At 38.5% G+C, this 25,935-nt stretch overlaps 1 protein-coding gene across 6 annotated transcripts in view; it reads left to right on the top strand.

Moving 5' to 3' along the window:
* Nucleotides 1-25,935, top strand: part of LOC137496932 (NADH dehydrogenase [ubiquinone] iron-sulfur protein 2, mitochondrial-like) — a 215,474-nt gene that overhangs the window by 77,102 nt on the left and 112,437 nt on the right. For all 6 annotated transcript variants that reach the window (XR_011017528.1, XM_068225029.1, XM_068225030.1 and 3 more), the window contains one exon: nucleotides 6,345-6,508. Coding sequence is in view for 5 of the 6 variants with exons in the window: in XM_068225029.1 (XP_068081130.1) it covers nucleotides 6,345-6,508 (164 nt within the window). In the remaining variant the exon portion in view is untranslated. The remainder of the gene's footprint in view (nucleotides 1-6,344; nucleotides 6,509-25,935) is intronic.

Here is a 25,935-nt window from a genome sequence, read left to right as displayed (position 1 = left end):
TTTCCGAGTCACCCTATACACGTGGTGTGAAGGTCAAACAAGGGGAAACTCCGACATACCATCGCATCAACCTTGTAGTATACGAAAATCGTAGCGTAAAAGCCATCTCTTCCAAACTGAACGGACTATAGAAATATATCTGAGCACTGGCAATGCGCGGGACCAATGCTTCATCCGAGATATAGGCCATGTGCTCGCAAGTGGGCATGCCTCGTCATCTGAGTTCATTGGGTTAACCTTTTATTCTCTGGGAGAGGCAATCCCCTGGGAACAAGTGCAGCGTGAAAACATGCGAACCAGCTTCCATTGATTCCTGGTTACTACCGGAACCGATGGGCAAGATTTCAAGATGGTGAAGTCTATCATGTTCAGTAGACACATTGAAGGAGTCTACAGTGTACTTGAAGACTTGAAAAAGAGCACAACTGTGGTTTGTTGTTGATACTCGCACGAGAGTTCAAGCTAATCGGTTGCTTAAGTGCGACCACTTTGGCGATATCCCCATCAAAGTGGAAGAGGTCAAATCCTTGAATCACGTTCAGAGTCATTTTCCAATGCGACATCATTTTGAACAATGACAATGAGCTGATGGAAGACATGAAGAACTGTGGCATGACACACGTTCGGTGGATTACGCAAGAAATCAATGATGCCTTCATTGTCTCCTTCAAGCTGCCAGTGTTACCAGAAAAAGTAAAGGTAACAACCTATCGTTATGATGTGAGGCTGTACATCCCGCCTCCTGTGCGGGGTTATCAATGCCAGAGGTTTGGATGTATGGTATCTCATTGTTCAAATCAGTCTGTGTGTGGTACATGTGGAAGAGGAGCTCATGATGCTCAAGAGTGCATACCTCCTTACAGGTGCAATAACTGCCCTGGTCTTCATTCTCCATGAGATTGGAACTGTTATGTATATCTCAGTGAGAAGAAGATTCAGGAGATCAAGATCCTGGATGGTCTTCCTACCAAGAAGGGCACCATAAGTTTAATTCTGCTTGATGTCCCTGAGAAGATATTAGTCTTCAGCACGATAGCATGGAGTCTACCAGGTTCATTGTTTGTTTCACCAATGCCTCTGAAAATTGCTGCACCCAAAGCATCTGTTGCTCCTGTGACCAATGCTACGCAGAGTAAAAGCTCGAAGGTGGGGCCGCCCAGCCTTCGACCACAAAGAAGCCTGTGCCGGCTGGGAAACCTAAGCTGTCACAGCAGGGGAAGGAGACTAAGTCTCAGCAATAGCTGCACCCAAGCTGGCAAAGGCAGCATCATCGACCGGTGCTGGTAATTCATCTCCCAGTCAGTGTAAACAAGAAAAGAAGGTGAGGAAGTGGGACGCCCTTACCAGGCGCTCCCCCACCCCTCCTGCAAATGGGGAAATGTGCTCTCCATCCAGAGGGTATGTGTCATTGCCAACAGGCATGAATGCCTTAATACCTATGGACTCCCCTCATAGGAAAAGATCCCACTACTGAAAAGCATCGTAGAAACATTCGGCCTTAATCACCTCACCCGCTGATGAGGAGGTGGACATCGAGCATTCATCTACATCCGCAGATGTAGATGTCGATATTGGTGTTAAGGTTAAAAACCGTCTCGCTGTTTACAACCTAAATTCTCTTTTAAAATTTTACACTATGGCACTGTTGTAAGAGTTAGGACATGCATCTTACTGAGCTGCAACCGCTAAGTAGTCAGTTCACAGCAAGTAGAGTCTGTATTCAAGAAACTGATCTCAGATCATGCCATACAGTCTTGAAAAATTTTAGACTATACTCGACAGAACGGAAGTTTCCTAACCAGGCCTCGGGTTGCATTGGTATTTTTGTTTGTTCTGATATCTCCAGTGAAGTGGTTCCACTAAGAACCCAGCTAGGGGCAGTAGCAGTAATGTTTCCTTCTCACCTGTAATAACTACAGTTTTTTTTTTTGCTAGTGGCTTTACGTTGCACAGACACAGATAGGTTCTTATGGCGATGATGGGATAGGAAAGGCCTAGGAGTTGGAAGGAAGTGGCCGTGGCCTTAATTAAGGTACAGCATTTGCCTGGTGTGAAAATGGGAAACCACAGAAAACCATCTTCAGGGCTGCTGACAGTGGGATTTGAACCCACTATCTCCCGGATCCAAGCTCACAGTTGCGTGCCTCTAACTGCACAGCCAACTCACCCAGTAACTACAGTTTGTAATGTTTATTTCCCACCAGACCTGCCTCTTAATATCAATGATGTTCCCTATGTAATTGATCTTATAGATCAGCTCCCACATCCCTTTCCCTTATTGGGTGATTTAAATGCCCATCACCCACTATATGGCTCTGAAATACCTTGCCGCAGAAGAAGGGAGTTGAAACAGTTAATAAGAGAGCTGGATTTGTGCATTCTGAACACAGAGGAAGCAACATATTTCAGCATAGCACACGGTACCTTCTCCCACATTGATGTTAGTGTGTGCAGTGGAGCGCTAGTTCCCCTGCTTCAGTGGGATGTACACGATAACCTCTGTGAATCCTGTGACAGTGACCATTTCACCATTATTTTTACTTTGTTGAAACAAAAATCCATCGAGGCTTCTCCCTGATAGATTCTTAAATGCCCTGATTGGCCAAAGTTCACATCACTAGCTGTCTTTATTGACGCAAATAGCCAGAGCATAGACAATGATATAACTTACATCATACACGTTATTCTTGCTGCTGCCAGGGAGTCCATTCCATCTTTTTCTGGGACTCTTTGATGAAAACTCGTTCCTTGGTTGAAGGAAGAAATTGCAGCAGCTATAAGAGAAGGATGTCATGCTCCTAAATGCTATCATAGGCAGCCTACTGTGGCCAACATGGTAACATTAAAAAAATTCTGTGTTAAAGCGCAACTTCTCATGGGAGAGATACGTGTTGTCTATACATATACCATCATCTCAAGCGTGGTCTAAACTTTTTGGTAGTACAAGAATCATGCTTCGTACCAGGAATTCCATTGCAGGCAGTATCATCACTGCATCATCCTCAGTTGCTAATCATCTAGCAAGCCACTTTCCAGATGTGTCTGGTTCAGGGAATTACCATCCTGATTTCTTGGCTCTGAAGTGGGAGGCAGAGCACCATCATATGAATTTTGCCACTCAAGCGAGGATTATAACATGCCCTTTGTGGAGAGGAGACTCTGCAGCACCTTGGCGCTTTGCAAGGATTCTGCTCTTGAACCAGATAATATCCATAACCAGATGTTAAAACAGCAAGGATAGCCTCTTATCTTTTTGTGGTGTTCAACCGAATCTGGATAGGTGAGTTTTCTCTCACACTGGTGAGAGGAAACAGTAATTCCTCTTCTCAAGCCTGACAAATATTGTAAGTATGCAGGAAGTTAGAGAACTTTTAGTCTAACAGTCTGTGTATGGTGAACCGCCAACTTTTGTGGTGTTCGGAGAAGAGAGGATTGTCTGAGTAGCAATGTGGATTTTGAGCTGCCCACTCCACCACTGACTATTTGGTATGCCTGGAGAGTTTTCTCCAAAGACAGCATTTGGTGGCTGTTTTCTTCAATTCAGAAAAGGTCTATGATACCACATGGCGATATGGCATCTTTTCAGTCTTGGATTAGTGGAATTTTCAATGTAACTTAACAGTTTTTATTGTGAATTTTTTGTCCCTCCATCTATTTCATGTCTGTGTAGGGAGGGCATATTCGCATTATCATGTTCAGGAAAATGGATTCCCACAGAGATTGGTTCTCAGTGTCACTCTGTTCATGATTACCGTAAACAGTTATTGTTGCCTCTGCTGGTTCAGCAGTAGCATCGCCGTTATATGAGGACGATTTTGCTCTACATTATAGTTCACAGAATATGGCAGTCGCAGAGCGGTAATTACAGCAAATAATTAGGAGAGTGGAACGGTGGGCCTTAGAACATCTCTTTCAGTTTTCAACTGCAAAGATCTCTGTTGTTCACTTTTTCTGGGAGCGCACTCTTCTCCCTTGTCCTCAGCTTTATTTAGTGGTAGTCGCTCTTCCTGTAGTTGACACTTCCCGATTACTTGGGCTCCTTTTCGATAGTAATTTATTAAAAGTAAAATGGTAAGAAACTGAAAATTTTGAAGTTTCTTACTGGCACTAATTCAGGGGGGAGGAGAGTCTGTCCGGTGCTGCACATATCTTATCGAGGTTAGACTACAGCAGTGCAGCATATGAATCAGCAAGGTAAACGTCCTTGTGAAACTAAAGAGCATCCACCACAGTGGAGCTATGTTGGCAACGGGACCATTATGTACAAGCCCCATTGTTACCCTGCTCGCTGAATGTGGTGTGCAACCTTTACACCTGAGGTGCCAACAAATACTATTGTCCTATACTGCAAATTGCAACAGATGCCACTTCACCCAAGCTATCCTTGTATATTCAACAATGCAAACCATCAGTTGTATGCTGCTTATCCATGAGCAGCGCAGCCAGTTGGTATATGTTTGGATAGCATTTACAGATCATCTGATATACCTTCAGTTCCTTGACTTGTTAGACGACCAAGCAAGGTTCCTATGTGATTAATTCGATGACCTGAAATCATCCTAGATCTGCATATCGGGCCAAAGGTGAACGCGGACCCCTCCGTTTATTGGAGACTCTCGTCGCAATAAGACCTATCTGTGTCAGTGCGACGTAAATCAACTAGCAAAAAAAATAAAAAATGGAGACTCTTCCTGTCCATTGTTGGTCGGTATCCAGTTTCAGTAGTTATTTACATGGTTCAACGGCAGAAGCGAAAGTAGTCTGAGCATTCATTGTTGATAATGAGCAGTTTCTTTTTCCTTTCCCGGAAACCCGTAGCATGTACACAGCAGAGCTCTATACTATCCTTGGCAGTACATGCTGTCCAATGAAAGTCGACATTTTCTGCTCACTTTAAGCTCATTACAATCTATCGATGCGTGTTTCCACTGTACCCTCTGGTGCAGTGGATCCAGGACCTGCTGGCTGGGTATTGGAGTGCTTGGATCAGAATTACATTTTTGTGTCTCCCAAGCCATATGGGTGTAGTGGTAAATGAGTTAGCTGAGAGTGCTGCCAAGCAGGCGGTCAGATGGCCTCCGTTGCCTTACAAGGTTCCCGCCAGTGACATTCATTCTCAGCAGAGACATTTTGAATGTTCCATTAGGAGCTGGAGTAGCAGGCTACTTCTCTTTCAAATAACCTGAGAATGATTAAAGGAACTACAAAGGTATGGAAGACTTAGCTTCAGGTTTCTCGGAGAGAAGCAGTGGTATTATGTTGTCTTCGGATCGGCCATGATATAGTGATGCACTCCTACTTACTTAAGACAGAAGCCCTCTTCCAGTGTGTATTTGTGGTAGTCATCTGGCCCTAGTGCATGTCCTTACAGAGTGTGCGGACCTGGCCAATTTATGTCCTAGTTAAAACTTGTGAGAACCATCTCCCTCATTCTACAAGATGACAAGCAGTCAGCAGACCTCATCATCCATTTTATGAGGGATAGTGGCCTGTTTTATCATGTTTAAAAGTGAATTTCCTATTTGTTTGCAAATTTTATTTTATTGTTAACATGTTTTTATTCTATTGAATCTGATTTAGTCTGTCTGTGTATTTTTAATGTGTTTCTTAAACTTTTAATTTGCATAAAATATATGATTTCACATTACATTTTAAAATCAATTTTATAAGAAACTGAGGCATTGCAAATGAGATCCACAGATTATTCTAATTTTATATTTCTTTTTTATTTAAAAAATTGTTGTCAGTGGATAAATTTTATAATTTTAATTACCATTACATTGCATTTCATCTCGTACTATAGGGGGTGATGACGTAGATGTTAGGCCCCTTTAAACAACAAGCATCTTCATCATCACTACGTTCCAAATCCTAGCTCTTTCTAGCCTTAAGCTCATGGACAAAATCCAAAAATTTGGTAGGGTGGGTACAGAAATAAACGGAATAAGCTCAAGAAAAATTTTCGGCTGGGGTAGCTAGTTGTTCAGAAAGAAGAAACAATTTCAACATTTAAGTTTAAATATTAATAAAGTAAAAATCTATGTATTCATGATGAAATATTTCTATCATTATTATATGTTCAGGTTTGCTGTCAAAAAAATATTTGCAACAATCATTTATCCCACCCATTACCATTTGGTGTACATTAAGCATGTGGTATATCTATTGTTGCTTGCTTGTAATGCTTGTTGTTTAAATGGGCCTAACATCTAAGGTTATCAGCCTTATCTCTTGTTGCACTGGAGTTGGGAGAGAAATTAGTTTTACTTTGTTTAATGTCCTGGATTTTACAGTGAGATTCAGGATAATACAGTTGTGCTGATAGGATTCCTTTTCTTTTCTAGGACATACCTCTTGGTTTATTAGATGATATCTACGAATTCAGTAGCAAATTCTCAGAACGACTGGATGACGTAGAAGATGTACTCACAACAAACCGCATATGGATCCAGAGAACAAAAGATATCGGCATAGTTTCGGCTGAAGATGCTTTAAATTATGGTTTCAGGTAAGACAGACCATATATTGTATAAAAACAAACCCCATGGCACTACAGCCCTTGAAGGACCTTGGCCTATCAAGCGACCACTGCTCACCCCGAAGGTCTGCAGATTACAAGGTGTCATGTGGTCAGCATGACGAATCCTCTCGGCCGTTATTCTTGGCTTTATAGACCGGGGCCGCCATCTCACCATCAGATAGCTCCTCAATTCTAATCACGTAGGCTGAATGGACCTCGAACCAGCCCTCAGGTCTAGGTAAAAATCCCTGACCTGGCCAGGAATCGAACCTGGGGCCTCCGGGTAAGAGGCAGGCACGCTACCCCTATACCACAGGGCCGGCTTAATATTTTGAATGCAGCTCTTTTGAATGCATAATCAAACATATGTTAAAAATAGGTGACAAAGAACTTGACTCTAATTTGTTTAGAATTAAATATGAGGTACAGCTATGTTGCAAAAACAGTCTGTTACAACATGAAGGGATCACCTTGTCAGCACTTCTATGGGAACTTTGAACATCATTATTTATCATTTTCCAATATATCAGTTTCCATTAATATTGAATGCTTCTTTTTTCTATTATATATTATTATGTCCTTGGGACACAACATTGCAGGCCTGAAGGTCAGCTGGCGTACTGCTCCACTCTTCACCCCTCGTCCGGCTATGTTGACACATTATTCCACTGTACCTTCAGTCACCTTTTTTATCTTGATGCAAGGAACGTGCAGTTGTTTGGCAGCAGTGATCTTGATAAGTGTGTTTTCTACTTTATGTAATTCTGACAGTGATAACAAGGATGTCACTTGTACACCACTGCTGGGAATGCCAGGAGAATGACTCAGCAAGAAAGACTTTAATAAACAGTGTAAAGATATTATTGCACGTGTTCAGATTTTTCCCAACTTTCACTGTTAATCCAGACATTTAAATATTGTAAATTTCAAGCAAGTTCAAAAACTGACTGGAGTTGTGAAATAGGTAAAGTAAAACTACTATTCAGAGCATTGAAAGAGCTATAGATAATGCTGAAAGAAGTGAGCCCCATTTTAATACACGGAATCACTTTGAAACTGTAGCTCCTCCTAATCTACAAGTATCTACTGTTTTGTTTTCTACCTGTTCATCTGCTCCGTCTGCCATCGTCATCCAGTTTCTGTTACTACATATATTTACTACATACGCTGTGCTATCTACTCACCTGCCTGCCTCGTGGTTCGCCACCAGCATGGTCCGACTGCACACTGTGCACACTCTTGCTCCAGCTGTTTCTACGCTACGTCATCTGCCACGTCATCGCTCTCGATGTTTCCTTCTAGTGCATCGACTGACCTTGTGTCCGCCTATAAATGGGCCAACGATTGCCCGGTGAAATTAGACTGGCATTGACTGCGGTTTGAAGTGGAGGGAGCTCCAATATAGCGCATGTTATTTGCTTGGACCTTATTACTCTTCCATCTGTCAGGAAATATTCTATCAGCATGAGGACTGGGTGAGCAAAAGAAACTTACATGTTATATTCATGCAAGAATTTTATCACTCCTGTTTGCCCTTCAGGCACTGTTGACACATATTTTTACTGCCTTTTCGTGGTTAGTGATTCGTCCTTTCTTTTACAAGAACTTAAACTCCCGTTCTCTTCAAAATTAACTTGGACTTGTTGCCCAGAACATCAAGATGTGGATAAGAACTTTAATACTACTTAAATTTCTTTAATATTGCACAGTGTTTGAGTGCATTCTTTATATTTCATGGGTATTTTTTTTTCAAGCAGCATTCGTTTGCCTTCCTCCCTCTTTCCCGCCCCTCCTTTCCCTGTGTAATTCTTACTGATAATCCTCTCTTTTTAATATTCTTGTTTGATGTTTGTAAAATACCTTTTGGAAACACCTGCAGGTATAGTTTAATTGTGACCTTTGAAATGAGATTTTTGGATGATCAATGTTTAATTCCTTTAATGTTAGTTATTTCTATTAAACTATAATACATGTGTTTCTTGATGGAAAAATTCTTAGAATCTGATTCTTTACAAATCTAGTCATTGTGTTTTAAAAGCCGCTTTGAGATGTGGTTTTTTTTTTTTTCATGTCTAATTGGCACACTTCATGCCTCGCAAAACTATTTGTCAGATTTCATGAGTACCTATTGTATAAATTGTTCCATCTTGTTGTCATTCATAATGGAAACAAAATACATTTGTTAGAAATATGGTTGTTGAAAAATTGCCTGCTCTTTTCCTAGTTTTTGGTCTTTCCCTTTTTGTTTCTCCCCTTTTTGTACCTATCATGGATGCCTCTCCCTTCCCTTGCTCTGCTCTTATTATAAAAGTTTGTTGTTTGATTGCTGATAATGAGTTTTCTGACTTCATTGATTTTAAGGCTGTGCTCTGAAGGTTTACGTCAGAATCTTGATAGCCATCATCAAATTATACTTAAATCTTGGACATTAGCCGTCTGTAATGGTTTTACAGCACCTTACATACCATGCCTGTGCCATTCAGGTTATATGCCACTGCTCTATTAGCGCTTCGTTTTATATCATGATTCCAGAGTAGAAAATATGCCTTTCAGCTGACGTAGGATGTGTTATTTTACCGGTCGACAAGGTTAATCAGTAGACTTACCTTACGTGACATTTTTTGGTATAATATTATCGTAAACATAGTAGTGTCCGACTCGTTGGCTGAATGGTCAGCGTACTGGCCTTCGGTTCAGAGGATCCCGGGTTTGATTCCCAGCCGGGTCGGGGATTTTAACCTTCATTGGTTAATTCCAATGGCCCGGGGGCTGGATGTTTGTGCTGTCCCCAACATCCCTGCAACTCACACACCACACACCACAATAACATGCAGTTACCTACATATGGCAGATGCCGCCCACCCTCATCGGAGGGTCTGCCTTACAAGGGTTGCACTCGGCTAGAAATAGCCACACAAAATTATTATGATTATTAACACAGTAATGTGCATTTCGTGGCATAGCAATGCTGAAAACACCATATTAATATAAGCAGTGCAATTTAACAATGTATAGGGCAACATTAATGTACCACTTTTAGTTTATGCTCAGATTATTAGCATGACATTTGTATATAAACGTGACTTGTGTGTTAAGAATGTCTTGTGTGAAGGTATTGGATGGTGCTGTCAATCTCTTGGAGCTCAATAATTGTCACTGTTTTTGTTATTTCTCCGAGCGGTACATATGTTCTACTGCCCATTTAAGGCAAGCAAATTCATCGTTTATGTGTTGGTACCGGGTACTTTTTTATGACTGATGTAGGTTACATAGGAGATACATTTTCTTCAGGATAAGATGTACAGGCTTTATATAAATAAATGTGTAAATACCGGTAATTAATTTTTGTAAATTTTTTAATATTATATTTAACATTTATATTGTATATTTCAGTTCAATATTGCATCGAGTATTATAACCTCAAATTATATATTGGAATGTATGCCCTATTTTACCTTAGATACCGATATACAGTTTGATTAATCAATAAGAATTGCACTAATCATCAATGATGTACATTTAGTACTGTCGCCCAGGTGGCAGATTATACTTTCAATATAAATACTGCTATAAGTCTCAACTAATACAGTATAGGCCTACGGGATTGATAACATTAGCCAAAAGATAATTAATTATAGTACAAGGTAGTGGAATTGAGGCTGTACTTGTATTCTGGGATTGCTGATCTTGAAGGGTATATCCATTAGGGGTTAGCAAATTTGCTTGAATCTATATCAGAAAGTTAGAAGAAAATGATGATGAGAAGGCTGAATATAATCACATCAAACTCAGTACCTCTAGGTTATCATAGAAGAGGTTATGTAAAGGTTATTCATTCAATTCCATATACAGAACCAACAGTGAGCTGATATTGAAGGGTATTATTTTCTCTGCCAAGCATGAGATAATGAGATGAAACATAGTTAATTTTGCTTTCTGGGGTATTTTATCTTCCCAGAGTAGATTTCTCACTTGAAAATAAAATTGAGAAGATTTCTGAGCCCTAATGTGTTATGGTTTAATGTGTTATCTTTTGAAATTATTCTTCCAATGTATTTGAAGTTAGAAAGAGAGTGTAAAAGAGTTCCCTCCAGGAAAATGTTTAAATCTGTGCCTTTCCTGTTGTAATCATTTCAACAGCTTTTGTTTTACTGATTTTTAGTTCATATTCTTTAAAATTCCCATTCCATGGATGTAGTTTCTACTGTACTGGTACTTCTGCTTCATTTTCTCCCCAGTTCAGAACATCATCTGCAAATATTAGAGTATTAGGCTCTTTGCAATCTTGTTTGTTGGATTTTATGATCCAATCCATGCCAGTGGTGAACAGGAATGGTGACATGGCACTTCCCTGCTGGACTCCTCTTTTGGTTTCAAACCAATCTGATCTTCCATCTGCTATTTGGACACAGGTTAAGCACTTTTGATAAAGCATCTTTACTTTATCAATCAGGATATCTGGCACACCTATACCTTGTAGGCATTCCCTGATTATCTCTCTAGGCACACTGTCATAGGCCTTCTCAATGTCCATAAAACCATCACTATGGTAAGTTCTTAACATAGCCTATTCGCAGTGCTTCTCTGTTATCATTCTGATGACAAATATCATGTCTGTAGTGCTTCAGTTCTTCCTGAACCTGTGTTGCTCCTCCTTCAATTATGGTTCAACTGTATTCCTAATTCAGTTTTTAATTATCTTCTCCAAAAATTTAAGTGAGTGAGAAAATAGAGTGATACCCCTATAATTTCTGCATATCTTCCTGTCTCCCTTTTTATACAAGGGGATAATGATACCTTCCATCCAGTCCTCTGGTATCCTGTTCTCTATTCAGATGACAGAGTACTCTATACAACCATTGTATGCCTTGTCCTCCATCTGCCTTTATCATGTCAGCAGTGAGGTCATCAAATCCTGGGGACTTGCCATTTCTCATGTTTTTTACCTCAGACTCCACTTCTACCCATTTAGCTGGCGTTGTGCTCCATCACTTGCACTTAAACTGCAGTTTTCAGTAATAATATTTTTAAGACTTTCTCCATTTAATAAAGTATTGAAATAGTTCTTAATTTCTCTTTTGATGCCTTGATCTGTTTTCATCAGGTTCCTGTCATCTGTTTCCAGTGCAAGGACATTGCCACGCTTGCTTCTTCTATTCTGGACTACTTTACAAAGCAACTTTCTATTACTTTCACAGTCTGCTGTTAGCCTGGTAGTGAACTCATCCCAGCACTTTTCCTTTTCTTCTTTAATCAGTAGCTTCAAAAAATATTATCTTGTGCCAGTACTCCTGTGCCAGGTACTGAAGTTCACCTTCTTGGTAGACTGATTTCTGTTTTTCGTTAGGTAGCCTCTTCTTTACTGCATTTTTTTTCCTTTCACAGCAGTTTTCACCCTCTCATTCCATCATGGTGTTTCTTTCTCCCTGCATATTGCACTTGTCCTTCCACATAGTGATTCAGCTTCTGAAACCAGGGTGTTCTTGAACGACAGCCACTCTTCTTCTACTTCACTATTTTCACTTTTTTGGTAATATATCTGAGGTCTTTCTTTGGTATTCTTCTTTAGCAACCAGGTCTTTATCTTTGGCATTTTCTTGTGCTTGACATTCTGCAGATGGACATTCCCAATGTGTGTAACCAAAAGCCAGTGGTCACCATCAAGACTTTCACTTGGAATAACCTTAACATTAGTGATGAAATGGCTAGCACATCTATCAGTTATTATAAAGTCTATCACTGTCCTCTGCTTCCCATCCCAACTGTAGCGTGCGATTTTATGGCTGTCTCTCTTCTGAAACCAAGAGTTTTGTATGCTCAGGTTATTCCATACACAGAAGTCTATCAGGTTTCCTCTTTCCTGGTTTCTGCCACCGTAGCAATGGGGGCCTATGATGTCTTCGCAGCCTTGCCTATCTGTCCCAACTTGGGCATTAAGGTCTCCCATATTTGTGATGATGTCTTCCTTTATTTGGCCTTCTAGATCTATAAGGAACTGATCTTTTTCATCTGCAGGGCAGCCTGCCTGTGGGGCATATACTTGGAGAAAGGTATGGAATACTTGGCCAACACATAATTTCATTTTAATGATTGTGTCACTCATATAACTGATGTCCGCCTGCACATCATCAACTTTGTGGAGAACAAAAGCATTTCTTGCTTTATTAGGGTTCTCACTCAAGTACAATATATAACCATTTTGTAAGATTTTCTTTCCTGTACCTTTCCATTTTGTCTCACTCAATTCTACAATCCCAAGTGTGTGTCTGTCCATGAGGTCTACAATTTCTTCATATTTACTAGTAACGGTGAGGATATCGGGGGTTCCAACTCTGAGCTGTTTCTTCCTATGTAATGCCAGTCACTTCCTGCATCTCCGGTGAGCTTTGGGTTGTTGGCCGTCATAAGTTTGTGAGTTGCCTGAAGAGTTGTTGTCGTGTCTAGTCATTTGAATACTTTTACATCCGAGGCGTGATTTGGTTTTGAAAGCCATGAACTCATCAATGCTGTTCAAATGACTTGCTAAGGCTAACAGTGTAGAGGATTTTTTGTTGCGGTAATATCCCTTAGCCTTTGATTACTCCCATAGGCCCAAGGCTTGCTTAAAATATTCCGAGCTTGGTACATTCTGTGAAGCAGAATGCTGCCTTACTTACACATAGTCCCAGTGAGAATCTCTCCTATAGGTAGGGACCATTGGTGGATTGTATAATTCTAGTTGCCAGAACAACAGGAGGGTCCTGGCTTGGAACATGTCAATGATGTCCACCCCTATTCCATAGCAATGGGTATCCTGACTCTGGGGACCATTAACTTTGCCACTCAGCCGTTGCCCATGGTTTACGCACTAGGATGTGTCTACAGTAACTCTCACCATAAACCACATATTTGGACATAAAAGTTGGAGCTTATCCAAAAATGTGTATAATATAATACTGTTATGTAACACAATGTGTGATATGATGTTAGGCTAGCAACATTACATTGAGAGCTGCGCAGGCCATGGATCTGTATAAAGATAGCTGTACAAACCATGGATCTTAATGTCATGTCCATTCTCCATCAGTACTTCAGATCACAGCCTGCACGGTTGCTAGACAACATAGCATCACACATTTTATTGAAGGGCATTTATGCCCATTTAATTTTCCCAGAGGGAAATATAATAACTTTTTTAAAATATTCATTATTTTCCATTACCGAGACACAGTTTTCAGAAAATGTGCAGTTCTTGACTCTGTTCTACGCTCTTGTTTGATCACAGGAAATGTAGTTTCATGGAACATATTAGTTGCACAAGAGTTGTTGTTCAAGAGTACCTACATGGAAAAACTATTCTGAAGTTTAGTTTGTAGCCAATCTCAGCAAACAACCACTTTCTTTGGGTATACACTTCTGATATCTGAGAACTTGGCACCTCTTAATTTGTCATGGTAATAGAATGATTGAAACATTAAAGCTTTTTGCCGAGTCTGTTTGTTTAAGCTCACCTGATTATGATAATTTTTAAAATAGACACACTGTCGAAAATGAAAGTTTGGAAATTGTTAGAGAGATGACATTCATAACTTTCAGATATTGACAAGTCCTTAAACATTATATGGTTCACTCTTTTATTGTCTGCTATTATCACACAAATTTTAAGCCCTCATGTTACAACAGGCTTCAGTTGTGTAAGATGTTAGGTCTTTACCTGTGATATTTACAGAAGTAAGGGATATAGTTTGCTTAAGTGAACTAAATAAAGAGGCACTAAAAATGCCACAACAGTTTTAGCTGCTGCTGCTGATAATTTAAGGAAACCCATTGAGCACACCTCAAGTACTCTGCTATACATACCCAAAATTCCCAATAACTAAGCCACATACTTTTCACTTGAATGTGGTACCATTAATGGTGGACTTTAAATACAGTAAGTTTTCACTAGTATTGTCAACAGCCACATTCAATGGGAAATTTTCTGGCAATTATTTTGCTTTTAACTATGATAACTACTGACTGACTTCAAAATTATAAAAAGTACACACAGCATTATGAGAACTGAATAATTTCTACGATGTTCTAACAGACAGAACTAAGTCTTGCCCTTCAGAAATATTTTGTGAGTTTTACCCCAACCATACCAGTACAGTTTGTAGATCCTTAACATCAACTGGAAATTACAAATTAATCGGTACTTTCTTTAAAACTATGTAACATACAAGGGTGAATTCAGTTTAATGCCTAGTGCAGCTTTGTTTCGATTACTCTCTGAAACTTTCCAAAAAAAAAAAAAGGGAATATTTTTCAAATTTCTGTATGATGATCTGAAGAGACGCCTGTTGCCATTTCTTGATGGACGCAGTATTTTTGTATCCGTCTTTTGGCACAGGCCAGAGCAAAGTGTAGCTTCCATCGAAGTGCCAGTCTCATCCATGGCTGTGACAATATGGAAGCTGCTGGGGTATGGGTAGTGCTGAGTAATGACATTTGGAGCACAACTAGTGTGTCTGAGTGTTATGAAAGGTGTTGCTCATAGGATCAGTCATGCTGCAGTAGCACTCTCTGGCCCAGTGAGGAAAGCAATGGCAAACTACCTCACTCCTCATCTTGCGTAGTATGCCTCATTTGGGCTCTGCCATTGGTTTTTGCGGTTTCCCTATAACTGCATGCATAGCCTTTGGTGGTGCTATTTGAGGATCCAACCAGCCTCTGGGCTGATGACCTAACAGACAGACAGAGCTGAAGAATCTCGGCTAATATCTCATTTGTATGTTTGCAAGACTGATGTATTATGGAGGCTGAATACAGCATAGATTAAGGAGGAGATCTTTCTGTAATGCAATCTTCTTTCATGCTAAGAAGTAGTTGTTACTACTTTGTGAAAGACTTGCCAAAAAAAGAAGCCCTTTTTTCTTCTGAACAGTGTACAGGAACACTGCATCACCAGTTGCAAACATCATCTTGGGGGGGATTTACTACTGTATATCTTATAGTACTTACCTGTTTCTTACAACCTAAGGAGAAAAATTCACATCACTGCTGTGCAGATATGGTGAAGGTTGCATAGGTTCTTCCCATTGATATTTCCACTTATATTGTTCACAATAATCTTCTTTTTCTTCTTCTTTTGCTATCGCTTCTTCCCACATCTATGGGGTCGCGGGTGCGAACTATGTCACACATATGGGGGATTTGGCCCTGTTTTACGGCTGGAGGCCCTTCCTGATGCCAGCCCTATATGGAGGGATGTAATCACTATTGCATGTTTCTGTGGTGGTTGGTAGTGTAATGTCTGAATATGATGAGGAGAGTGTTGGGACAGACACATACACCCAGTCTCCAAGCCAGAAGAATTAATCAGAAGCAATTAAAATCCCTGACCCGGCCGGGAATCAAACCCGGGACCCTCTGAACCGAAGGCCAGTACGCTGACCATTCAGCCAATGAGTCAGACATATTCTTCACAATAATAATAATAATAATAATAATAATAATAATAATAATAATAATAATAATAATAATAATAATAATAATAATAATAATAATAATCATCATCATCATTTTACAGTTCCAGTTTCCCGGTGCTGTTGGCGAGCCTCTTCCATTCTGTCTTATTGAGATAAGTTCTGAAGTCCTCCAGTATCCTTCCCTAATCTGCAATGTCCATCTTTACATTGTCCATCCAGTGGGTTCTTGGTCTTCCCACCATCTGTTTCCCTGCCACATGTCGCTCCAAGTTAACATATGCTAGCCTTGTTGGCTCCATCCTCATTACATGCCCAAAGAACCTCAGTCTGGACATGCTGATCCAATCTAACAATGATGTAACAATCCCAGCTTCCTTCCTAATCACATTTCTTCAACTTATCCAGTCTGGTTTTTTGAATTGTGGACCTAAGGAACTTAATCTTGGATGCCTGCAACCTTGATGAGTCTTTCTTAGCGAGGGTGCAGGTTTCAATACCATATGTTAAGATTGGTATGAAGTACTGATTGAACATCACAAACTTTGATTTTGTTGGTACTTTGGGATCCCAGAGGAGTGTTCGTACTTGCTGGTAATAGTGAGAGCTCTCCTCCACTCTATTTGTCACCTCCTTTGTGGCTAGTGTATCTCGAGATATTACACTGCCGAGGTATATAAAGCTTTCCACACTTCTGTTATGAGTTTGTTTATCCTGAGATTGAACTCCTGCAACTTAACCTTCCATTCAATGAGTCTCGACTGTACTTGTTCCTCAGTTTCTCCCCAGATCATAACATCATCAGCAAAGGCCATTGCATTTAGTTCACCAGAGGTTTTCTTGATCTTCTTCATTATGTCATCCATGATGGTGATAAACAATAATGGGGATAGTGCACTGCCTTGCTGGACTCCACTTTCGGTCTTGAACCACGATAAATGTCCATCACCCAAGCACACACAGCTGGTATAGTTCTCATACAGCATCTGAACTTTCTCACTAGCCCCTCTGGCAGATGTTAGGTCAGGTACATCCTGCTACCATATGCAACAGTAGATGGTACTACCTGCGACTGTCTGGGTGAGGGTTTGGTGGCTGTTACCAAACCTGACAAACTAAGGGAGAACCAATGGCTATGGGCAAAGGAGTTCACCCTTAGGGGGCTTGTTGAAGCCATTGTGTAGGAAATGACACATAAATTCAACTGGAAGCTGCTGCCTTGCAGATGTGGCAGGGGACTGCTAAATGCCAAGGGAGATAACCCTGACAGAAAATCTTCTCTAACGTTAGGCCTAGCAAGTCAGTTGGAGAGTAACTGCAATCGCTTTCAACACTTATACGAGCCTTGGGTAAAAACAAAGAACTCGGAGTAGACAATAGCACCTGCGGACCCATGCCAGGTATGATGGCTTACAGCCTGATAATAGGTCAAGCCTTGCGATTGTGCAACAACCCCGGAGAAGACAACACACTCAAATAGGAACAATCAGTGTACTGAGTTTGACTGGGAAATGTGAAGAGTTAGTGGATATCATGGAGAGAAGGAAAATATCAATCCTAGGACTGAGTGAAACTAAATGGAAAGGTAAAGGGAAGAAAGAGTTGAGGAAAAACTCTACCCTCTACTGGAATGGTAACAACAGAGAGATGAGAAATGGAGTAGGATTGATATTGTCTAAAGAGTTAGATGCTATTACAGAGATCCAGTACATCAATGAGAAGATAATAAAGGCAACAGTTCACCTTGGGAAAGAGAAGCTGACACTGGTGCAAGTGTATACCCCTCAGACGGTTTGCAATCAAGATGAAAAGAACAAGTTTCTTGAAGACCTAGAAGAGATCTTCAGTGAAGAGAGGGCAATCGTCATCAGGGACCTCAACACACAGCTCGGGACTGACAGGAACGGCTATCAGAATGTGATGGGACTACAGGCTATGGGAGAAGGAATTTGGAAGGTGAACATCTCCTAGACTTCTGAATAAAAAACTGTTTGGTAGTAATAAACAGCTGGGATGGAAAGAGCAAGATGGTCATTGACTATGTCATTACAGATAAAGAAAGTAGATTTGTGACTGATGTCAAGGTAATTCCTAGTGAGAACCGCAATAGTGACCACCAGTTATTAGTAGTAGATCTGAAAGACATTAATGTACCAAATATAACAACCAGGATTTTTTTTTTTTTTTGCTAGATGCTTTACGTCGCACCGACACAGATAGGTCTTATGGTGACGATGGAACAGGGAAGGGCTAGGAGTGGGAACGAAGCAGCCGTGGCCTTAATTAAGGTACAGCCCCAGCATTTGCCTGGTGTGAAAATGGGAAACCACGGAAAACCATTTTCAGGGCTGCCGACAGTGGGGTTCGAACCTACTATCTCCTGAATACTGGATACTGGCCGCACTTAAGCGACTGCAGCTATCAAGCTTGGTGACCAGGAAATTACCTACGATTAAGGTGTGGGAACTACGACAGATTGGAAAAAGGACCAACTATCAGGACCGTATAAGAGGACAACTGCCTACAGAAGAAGTGGAGAGTGGTGAGGTAGAGTGGATAAAACACCTTGATAAAAGATGCAATAGAGGTTTGCGGGAAGACAAGTGCGAGAGTAAGGGAAAAACAGGCACCCTGGTGAAATGTGAGAGTAAGATCCTCAATAAAGGAAAGAAAAATTGCATAAAAAGAATGAGATAGAGAGAAATCCAAGCTAGAACAGGTAAGGGATGAGGGGAAAATCAGAGATCTCGAGAAAGTTTACTGGGACAAGAAACTGAGAATTAAAAGTGTAGTAGAAGAGGAGAAGATAAAGTGCTGGGAGAAATTTACTCAAAAACTGAAGGAAGACAGCAGAGGAAATATGAAACTATTGTTCAGAGTGATCAGAAATGAAAGGAATTCAGTTGAAACCATCAAAGCAATTGAGGATCCTAATGGAAACCTGGCCAGGAAAGAAGAGGACATCAGAGAGTTTCTGAGGAATCATTTTGATCACCTATTGAACAGGACAGAAGCAGATCAGACAACAAAAGAACCAGCTGTTGAAACCTGCACAGAGGTACCTCCCATTACATGGGCAGAAACAGAAACAGCCCTTAAGAAGATGCCACAAGGGAAATCCCCAAGAATCGATGAGGTCAGCACGGGCATAATTAAAGCAGCAGGAGTCCAGGGTTTACAGTGGCTACACAGAGTGCTCAATGCAGTTTGGGAAGATGGCAAGATGCTTTCTGATTGGAGCAAGGGTGTTATTATGCCCCTGTTTAAGAAAGGAAATTGCCAAAAATGCTCCAACTACCGAGGAATAACACTCCTTTCTCATGGGCTTAAGATTTTTGAGAAAATATTAGAGAGCAGATTGTGAGTCATCTGAGAGCCACAGTTTGAAGAGGAACAGTATGGCTTCAGGGCTAACAGGTCCACAACAGACCTAATCTTCAGTGTCCATATGTTAATGGAAAAATATTGGGAAAAAGGCAAAGATCTGTTTATGGTTTTCCTTGACATTGAGAAGGCATATAACAGCATTGCAAGAGAGAAGATATGGGAATGCCTGAGAAAAAGGAAGAAGAAGAAGAAGGAGAAGAAGAAGAAGAAGAAGAAGAAGAAGAAGAAGAAGAAGAAATAGTATTATCCTTCAAGATGAATGGAAAATATTTAAGTTCAAGAAAGTTAAGGCAAATTAAAAATCTGTAATTCAAAAGAAGCAGAAAGCACATATTAATGTAAAACTTCCGTGTCTGAAAAGGAAATATCCTGATGTAGCAGATATATTTAAGATATCTTTGTTGCCAGGACAAAACCTCCTATTGCGCCATTCCCACGTCCAGGTCGGACCGCAAAGAAATCCCGACTAGCTCAATTCATCATCATCCATCAATCAAGTATGTGTTTCAGGTCGTAGGTTCCAAGAGTAAAGTCACCAGGTGAGCTAGACAGCTAAATTTGTATAATTTGTATAATATCAGTTCAATGGAAGTCTCCATCTTGCGAATTAATCCATGACTTTCATAAATATCTATCATACTTAATCTACGGGTGTTTATAAGTACTTATTTAACCTATAACATCATTAAAAGAGTGAATAAATTTATCTAATATCACTTTATTAAATTAAATAATCTTGGAATAGAAGTTGAATAGTTTGTTGAAATCTGACTATTTCCTCACCTAACTAAGCTAATTAATATATACAAATATTCAAAGATCTTTGATATAAAAAAATAAATCTTGACTATTTGCACTGCTTCTGTTGAAAAGTAGAAAAATAACCTATAGATGCTCATTATTATGACATTTTAAAATTAAAATCACATTTAGGTTATTCATTTTTTCTGCTTGAACACAAAATAATTCCCTAAATTCTCTTTCAAAATTTTTTATATAATATACTGCAGATCTATTCAGAAGTTATCAGTCTATTTGCCTGAATGTAGCTGTCGATATTTTATAATCATGCTTTATATCACCATCTCTAATCGTTAGTACAATTCATTTTTCGAGTATTTCAGATTCAGTGGCTTTTATCTTCAAAATTTCAAGGAAGAAAAGATAAAAGATAAGTCATTTAACATTGTTTCATTTTAAAATAACCAAAAATTACCATTAATAATCATTATGTAGATTATTTACCTTAAAATAAAGATAAATTCTCAAAATCAAGTTAAGTGCCAATTACTTATATCATGTGCGACCTGTTAGTGTGTCAGCATTGGTGACTCACCAATAACTTATAACACCTTATTCAGCATCATTTATGGAAATTCTGTGGTCTGTCATCTAAGAAGACTTTAATAACCAGTATCTTCATCATCTGATTATGGAAAACCTCTTCAGTGATATCATTGAAATGAGCAATTAAGCATTCTAACTCTATTTATTAAAATAAACATGATTGTGGTTAAGAATTCTGGATAATGTGGGCTAATTCCACTCACTCTTCCCTATATGGATTCATTTTTTATGATCTACCGATATGACATATGTAAACTACATGGAACATATTCAATGCTGGATGTGAAATACTGAAGGATTAATATATGTTATGAAATTAAATACATGCATTCCTAACCTTAAATCACGTCAGTTAACTTAATATCACCATTAAAATACATCCATCTCTTCTCTCTTGACGAAATAATAATCAATACCATCATTATTCTTCTTATTATGTAACCATTCTTCATATATATAACATCTGTTTCATATTCTTCACTTCATATCTATTCCTTCATTTCAATAACCCCTATATATATCTTAACTTGATGCATATGAATTCATAACTATTATTTATCCACTTATATATTCCATTTCCTTCTCAATTTCCTTCAGATTCATTTCATATTGCTCATATGTCTTCTTATGATCCAAATATAACCTGTATACTGCGCCGTTCCCGCGTCCAGGTCGAGTCGCAATGAGATCCAGACAAGCTCAAAGTCATGGTTAATCTTCAGTCAATGTCAAATCGGGGTCGTGAATCCTGATTGAGAGTAGCCAAACAAGACAAACGGCTGAATTTATATTACCTATAGGCATTGAATGTCTCCATCTCTCGATTCAGTTTATTTCATTGAAAAATTTCACTTATAACTACATGCTTAACCTAAGAAGTTATTAAAAGAATGGATAAATTTTATCTATCATTACTTTATTAAATTAGAAAGATGTTGAAAAATGACTTGAGAAAAATTAATATCATGAAAAGAAAATCTAATTATTTCATCAGCTGACTTTGACTCTACGTATTATTCATTAAAACATTTGAAAAGGCCTTTTGTCTTAATTTAAAAAAAAATCATGTTATATACATGTTTTCCTTGGGATACCGGTATAGAAAATGTTTCAGATGCACATTATTCGATATTGATAACCAAATAAAAATCACGCTTCACATTCTTGCTTATATCCTTTCCAAACCTAGTTTCTTAAACTTTCCACTTACTTTGCATATATTATATTTGCTAATCAGTTCACAGCATTTAAGTTAACTTTGCCCACACCTATCTGTATATTTCATTAACACAATCATAATGCTTGTTAATTATCATAAAAGAAAAACATTGATCTTCTCATTCATTTAAATCAATCTCCTCATTCAAATAAAATTCTCGAGGAAAATTTGAGTAAAGTTCGAGTATTTCAAAGTTCACGTTCATACCAATCCCACTTCAGGAAGAAAAGATAAGATAATTAATTAAATCATAATGTTGCTCTAAAAATAACCAAAATTACCATTACTGCTAATTATTCAAGTTATTCATAAAAAACAAATATCAATTTCAAAAAATAAATTAAGTGCTATCGGTTACACCTGACATTTATGAAGACTCCACTAATCAATGTTAACAACATTCAATTACAGATGACCTTTCCAAGTGATACCATTTAATGTGGTCAAACAAGCCTCCTAACTCCATTTATTTAGGTAAAAATATTTGTGGTTAAAAATTCAGGACAATATAAGCTAAGTTTGCATTATCTTCCCTATGTGGATTTGTTTTTGATGATCTATAGATATTTAACTAACATATGCACGTAATATAGATCGTATCTTGTGTTATATATGGAATACTGAAGGATTAATATGCGTTATGGGATCAAATATTACTATTCTCAACTTTAAATTGTGTCAACTAACTTAACATCGTCAATAAAATATCCATCTCTTCAATCTCGATGAAACAATAATCTCACCATCATTTCTCTTCTTAATACTCGACCATTCTTCACGTATATATCATCTACTTCATATTTCACTCTTCATTACAATAATCACAATAATCCACCTTAATTTGATGCATATGACTATATAATTAATATTCATCCACTTAAATATTCCATTTTGTTCTCAATTCTCTTCAGATTCCTCTTATTTTCTTCATATGTCTTCCTATCACCTTGATATAACCTGCATATGACATTACATTCACTCCATTTCATAATATAATGTCCTAACATTAACCACAATGTCATATCAACAGCTGACTTTAAGTTAATCTCTTCATTTAATATTGATTGCATTACAAATGTAAGGTTTGGTTATCACTGGCTAAACATATCCTAATTCAAAGAACTTGTCATTCTGGTCAGATGACTACCTAATAACCTCTTATGTTATTAAATTGATTGCCTTACCGCATAACATCATTTTCTTTAAATATAATTCACGATAACACTCCACACATTACAAGAATAGAAAATGGCACTTCTTAAAAACGTGACATTTAAATTACTTACATAATTTTTATTTTTATGAACTTATCTTTTCTTCCTGTTTTCCTCAATGCTGTGTATATCCAAACGGTTAGGATGTACTGTCAATGCGATTGCGACATCATATCAGCTTCCGGGAACATCTGGGAAGGTCTTTGCTCCAACACGGTCAACAGAGATTAGATTTTTCGACTTCAAGTCCCCATCTCCAGGCAGGCTTTGCCTCAATCTTCTTAGCACATGACGTAGGCCATATCTTGCGCAGTTGAAACAGAAATATACATTAAGATGGTCAGTTTTGTCATCTTAGAGTACAAAGCCTTCTATGATTTAGGAATGTATTGCTACTATTGCTTCTCATAATTGAATAGTGCTAAAGCTTCGCAGATTAGTAACGTGGTTATCAAAGCTTCAGCTAAAATGAAATTTAATTTCCTATAGCTCGTTTCTTATCATGGATGTTCTTCTATATTTTCTTGAGAACGAACTATGTTTCTGGGTACCTACTTCTTTCCTTGGTGTCTTGTGACGTAAGTGACTACATAACAACCCAGTCCCAGCTGTTCTATTTTAATTTATCAACTTATAGAAATGTGGTACTCTAGCCGTCTTTCAGGATTTCTCTGCTGAATATCCATATTTATTCTTCAATTAGAAACCTTATTTTCTTATTATAATCTTATTTTCTTGTTCATTTGCCGTAGTGATCTCCTCTGAGTAGATTCCTTCTTGAATGCAAATTTTTCTAATAATAAATTTTAACAATATTCCATGTTTCTTTCTTTTTCACCACCTTCTATTTTATTTCTCTGCTTGTACCTGGTAAAAGTATGATCTTCTTGGTATCTACAGTTTTATTAGTGTGTTATTTTAATGTTCTTGCGGCATGGCGTCCATCTTTGCTCCAGAATATTCACTGCTAACAGTGAAAATGGCACAATATTGTACTGCATCATCTCCATTTCGTGGTATAACACCCTAATTCAATCATAACATTAACCACAATGTCAGTATAATATCCACAACTGAAGTAAATTAAACTCTTACTTAAAATAGACAGCATTACGAACGCATAACTTCATTATCAATGATAAAATACTGTACTTCCTAAACAAAGGATTGTCATTTTTAGTTAAATGACTTACCTATTATCCTCCTACATCGTTATATCAATGCTATTTCACACATGACTTCACTCTTCTTGAATTAAATCAATGACAGCACTGCACAATTATATATTACACGCAATTGAGTCGTCCAGTTGCAAAACCCGTTATGTGCAGACAAACAGATTTTTCAGGAAGCGCGAAAAACTGTCGTTTGTTATGCAACAAAGATAGGAGGTTGAAATTTTGTAATTAAACAGTAAGCATTCATCTTCGTCATACCGCAAAACGTCCACAGAATTTAACTTACAGAACCCATGTTTTTTTGTAAAAAGAATATTTGGACATAACGAGTTTTGCAGCAGTTTTGTGGAGATAAAAGATTTGTGCAGCAGTATATGGAATAGAGTGTGCAGATTTATGGTGAAAGTGTTTTAGTAGCAACGTTTGAAAGTATTACACTATGAAAATAGAATGAATGGAAATAGGATATAATGTTTTGATATCTAATCCCCGCTCTTTGATTTAATGATTACATCAAGAAATCATCATTCATTCAAAACATTTTATAAGTTCTTTAACATTTTGTACAGTTATATTAATAATCCGTTATTGTCCTCAACAAAATCTCCCACATAAATATCATAGTCTGGCCTTTCACTGTGTCCCGTTACGTTGGACAACCCAAAACAAACTACGATAATGGCAGTAATATAAGGACAAAACAAACTAGCAGAAACGCAAAGAGCTGGTTCAAGTAGGAAAATGATAAACAGGAAGCGTGAACAGACACTCTCAAACATGACCAAAACACACCAGAAGGACCTCAATGATGGAAGAGTGTCACTAAAAACCCATGGAAGGAAAAGCAGGAACCTGGTATCAAACTACTAACTTACTAAAAGAAGAACACAATCCTTTCGAAACTAGGGAGCTCTCATTGCCCAAGGGGCGGAGCATCTTAGTACAAAGTTTCTGAGTAGATATCAGCACATACAAGGTCCATACTTCCCTTAGTATCAATGAAGGCTTATAAAGCGCAATGCTCAAAGCACAAGTTATAAATAAAACTTGAAAAAGTAAGAATCTGAATAGAAGATAATACCACGAAGGTAGAGTTAATATGTCACAAATTTCCATGCCGTTTAGGCCACATCGAAAACGTTGAGGAGAAGTAAGATAATGAAATCTCCATGTCAACTGTTTAAATTTTGCTGCTGGTCAAACAGTGCCTTGTAGAACGTGAGGTCATCTTTCCTTATCCGCTCTTTCTCCTAATGTTTGGTCAGCAATGTGTGCAGGTCGTTGAGCTTTTCTTTCTTAAGAGGAATGCCTTCCTCCACTGGTACTGGCACAATAGCAGAAAAGGCTTTCCCATGGTTCAGTATGCTTTTTGTTTCCACCACAATTGCTGTTATAGTTTACTTCACTTCATATCACACAGTTGCTGATTTTGTTCGTGTAAGTATGATCCTCTTACAGGGTTCTGCGACATAACGAGCTTTGCTGCATAACACATGCTGGACATAACGACTTTTGCAGCAGTTCCGTTATTTGTCAACTTTAAACATAAGGATTAAATGGCCTTTGCTCACATATTACTTTACTGGATTGTGTATTTTAATGAGCTGTATACAATGGCAGAGAT

Source organism: Anabrus simplex, chromosome 1 (genome assembly GCF_040414725.1).
Source record: "Anabrus simplex isolate iqAnaSimp1 chromosome 1, ASM4041472v1, whole genome shotgun sequence".
In the NCBI taxonomy this organism is placed as follows: domain Eukaryota; kingdom Metazoa; phylum Arthropoda; class Insecta; order Orthoptera; family Tettigoniidae; genus Anabrus; species Anabrus simplex.
This window is presented reverse-complemented; position numbering and strand designations above follow the sequence as displayed.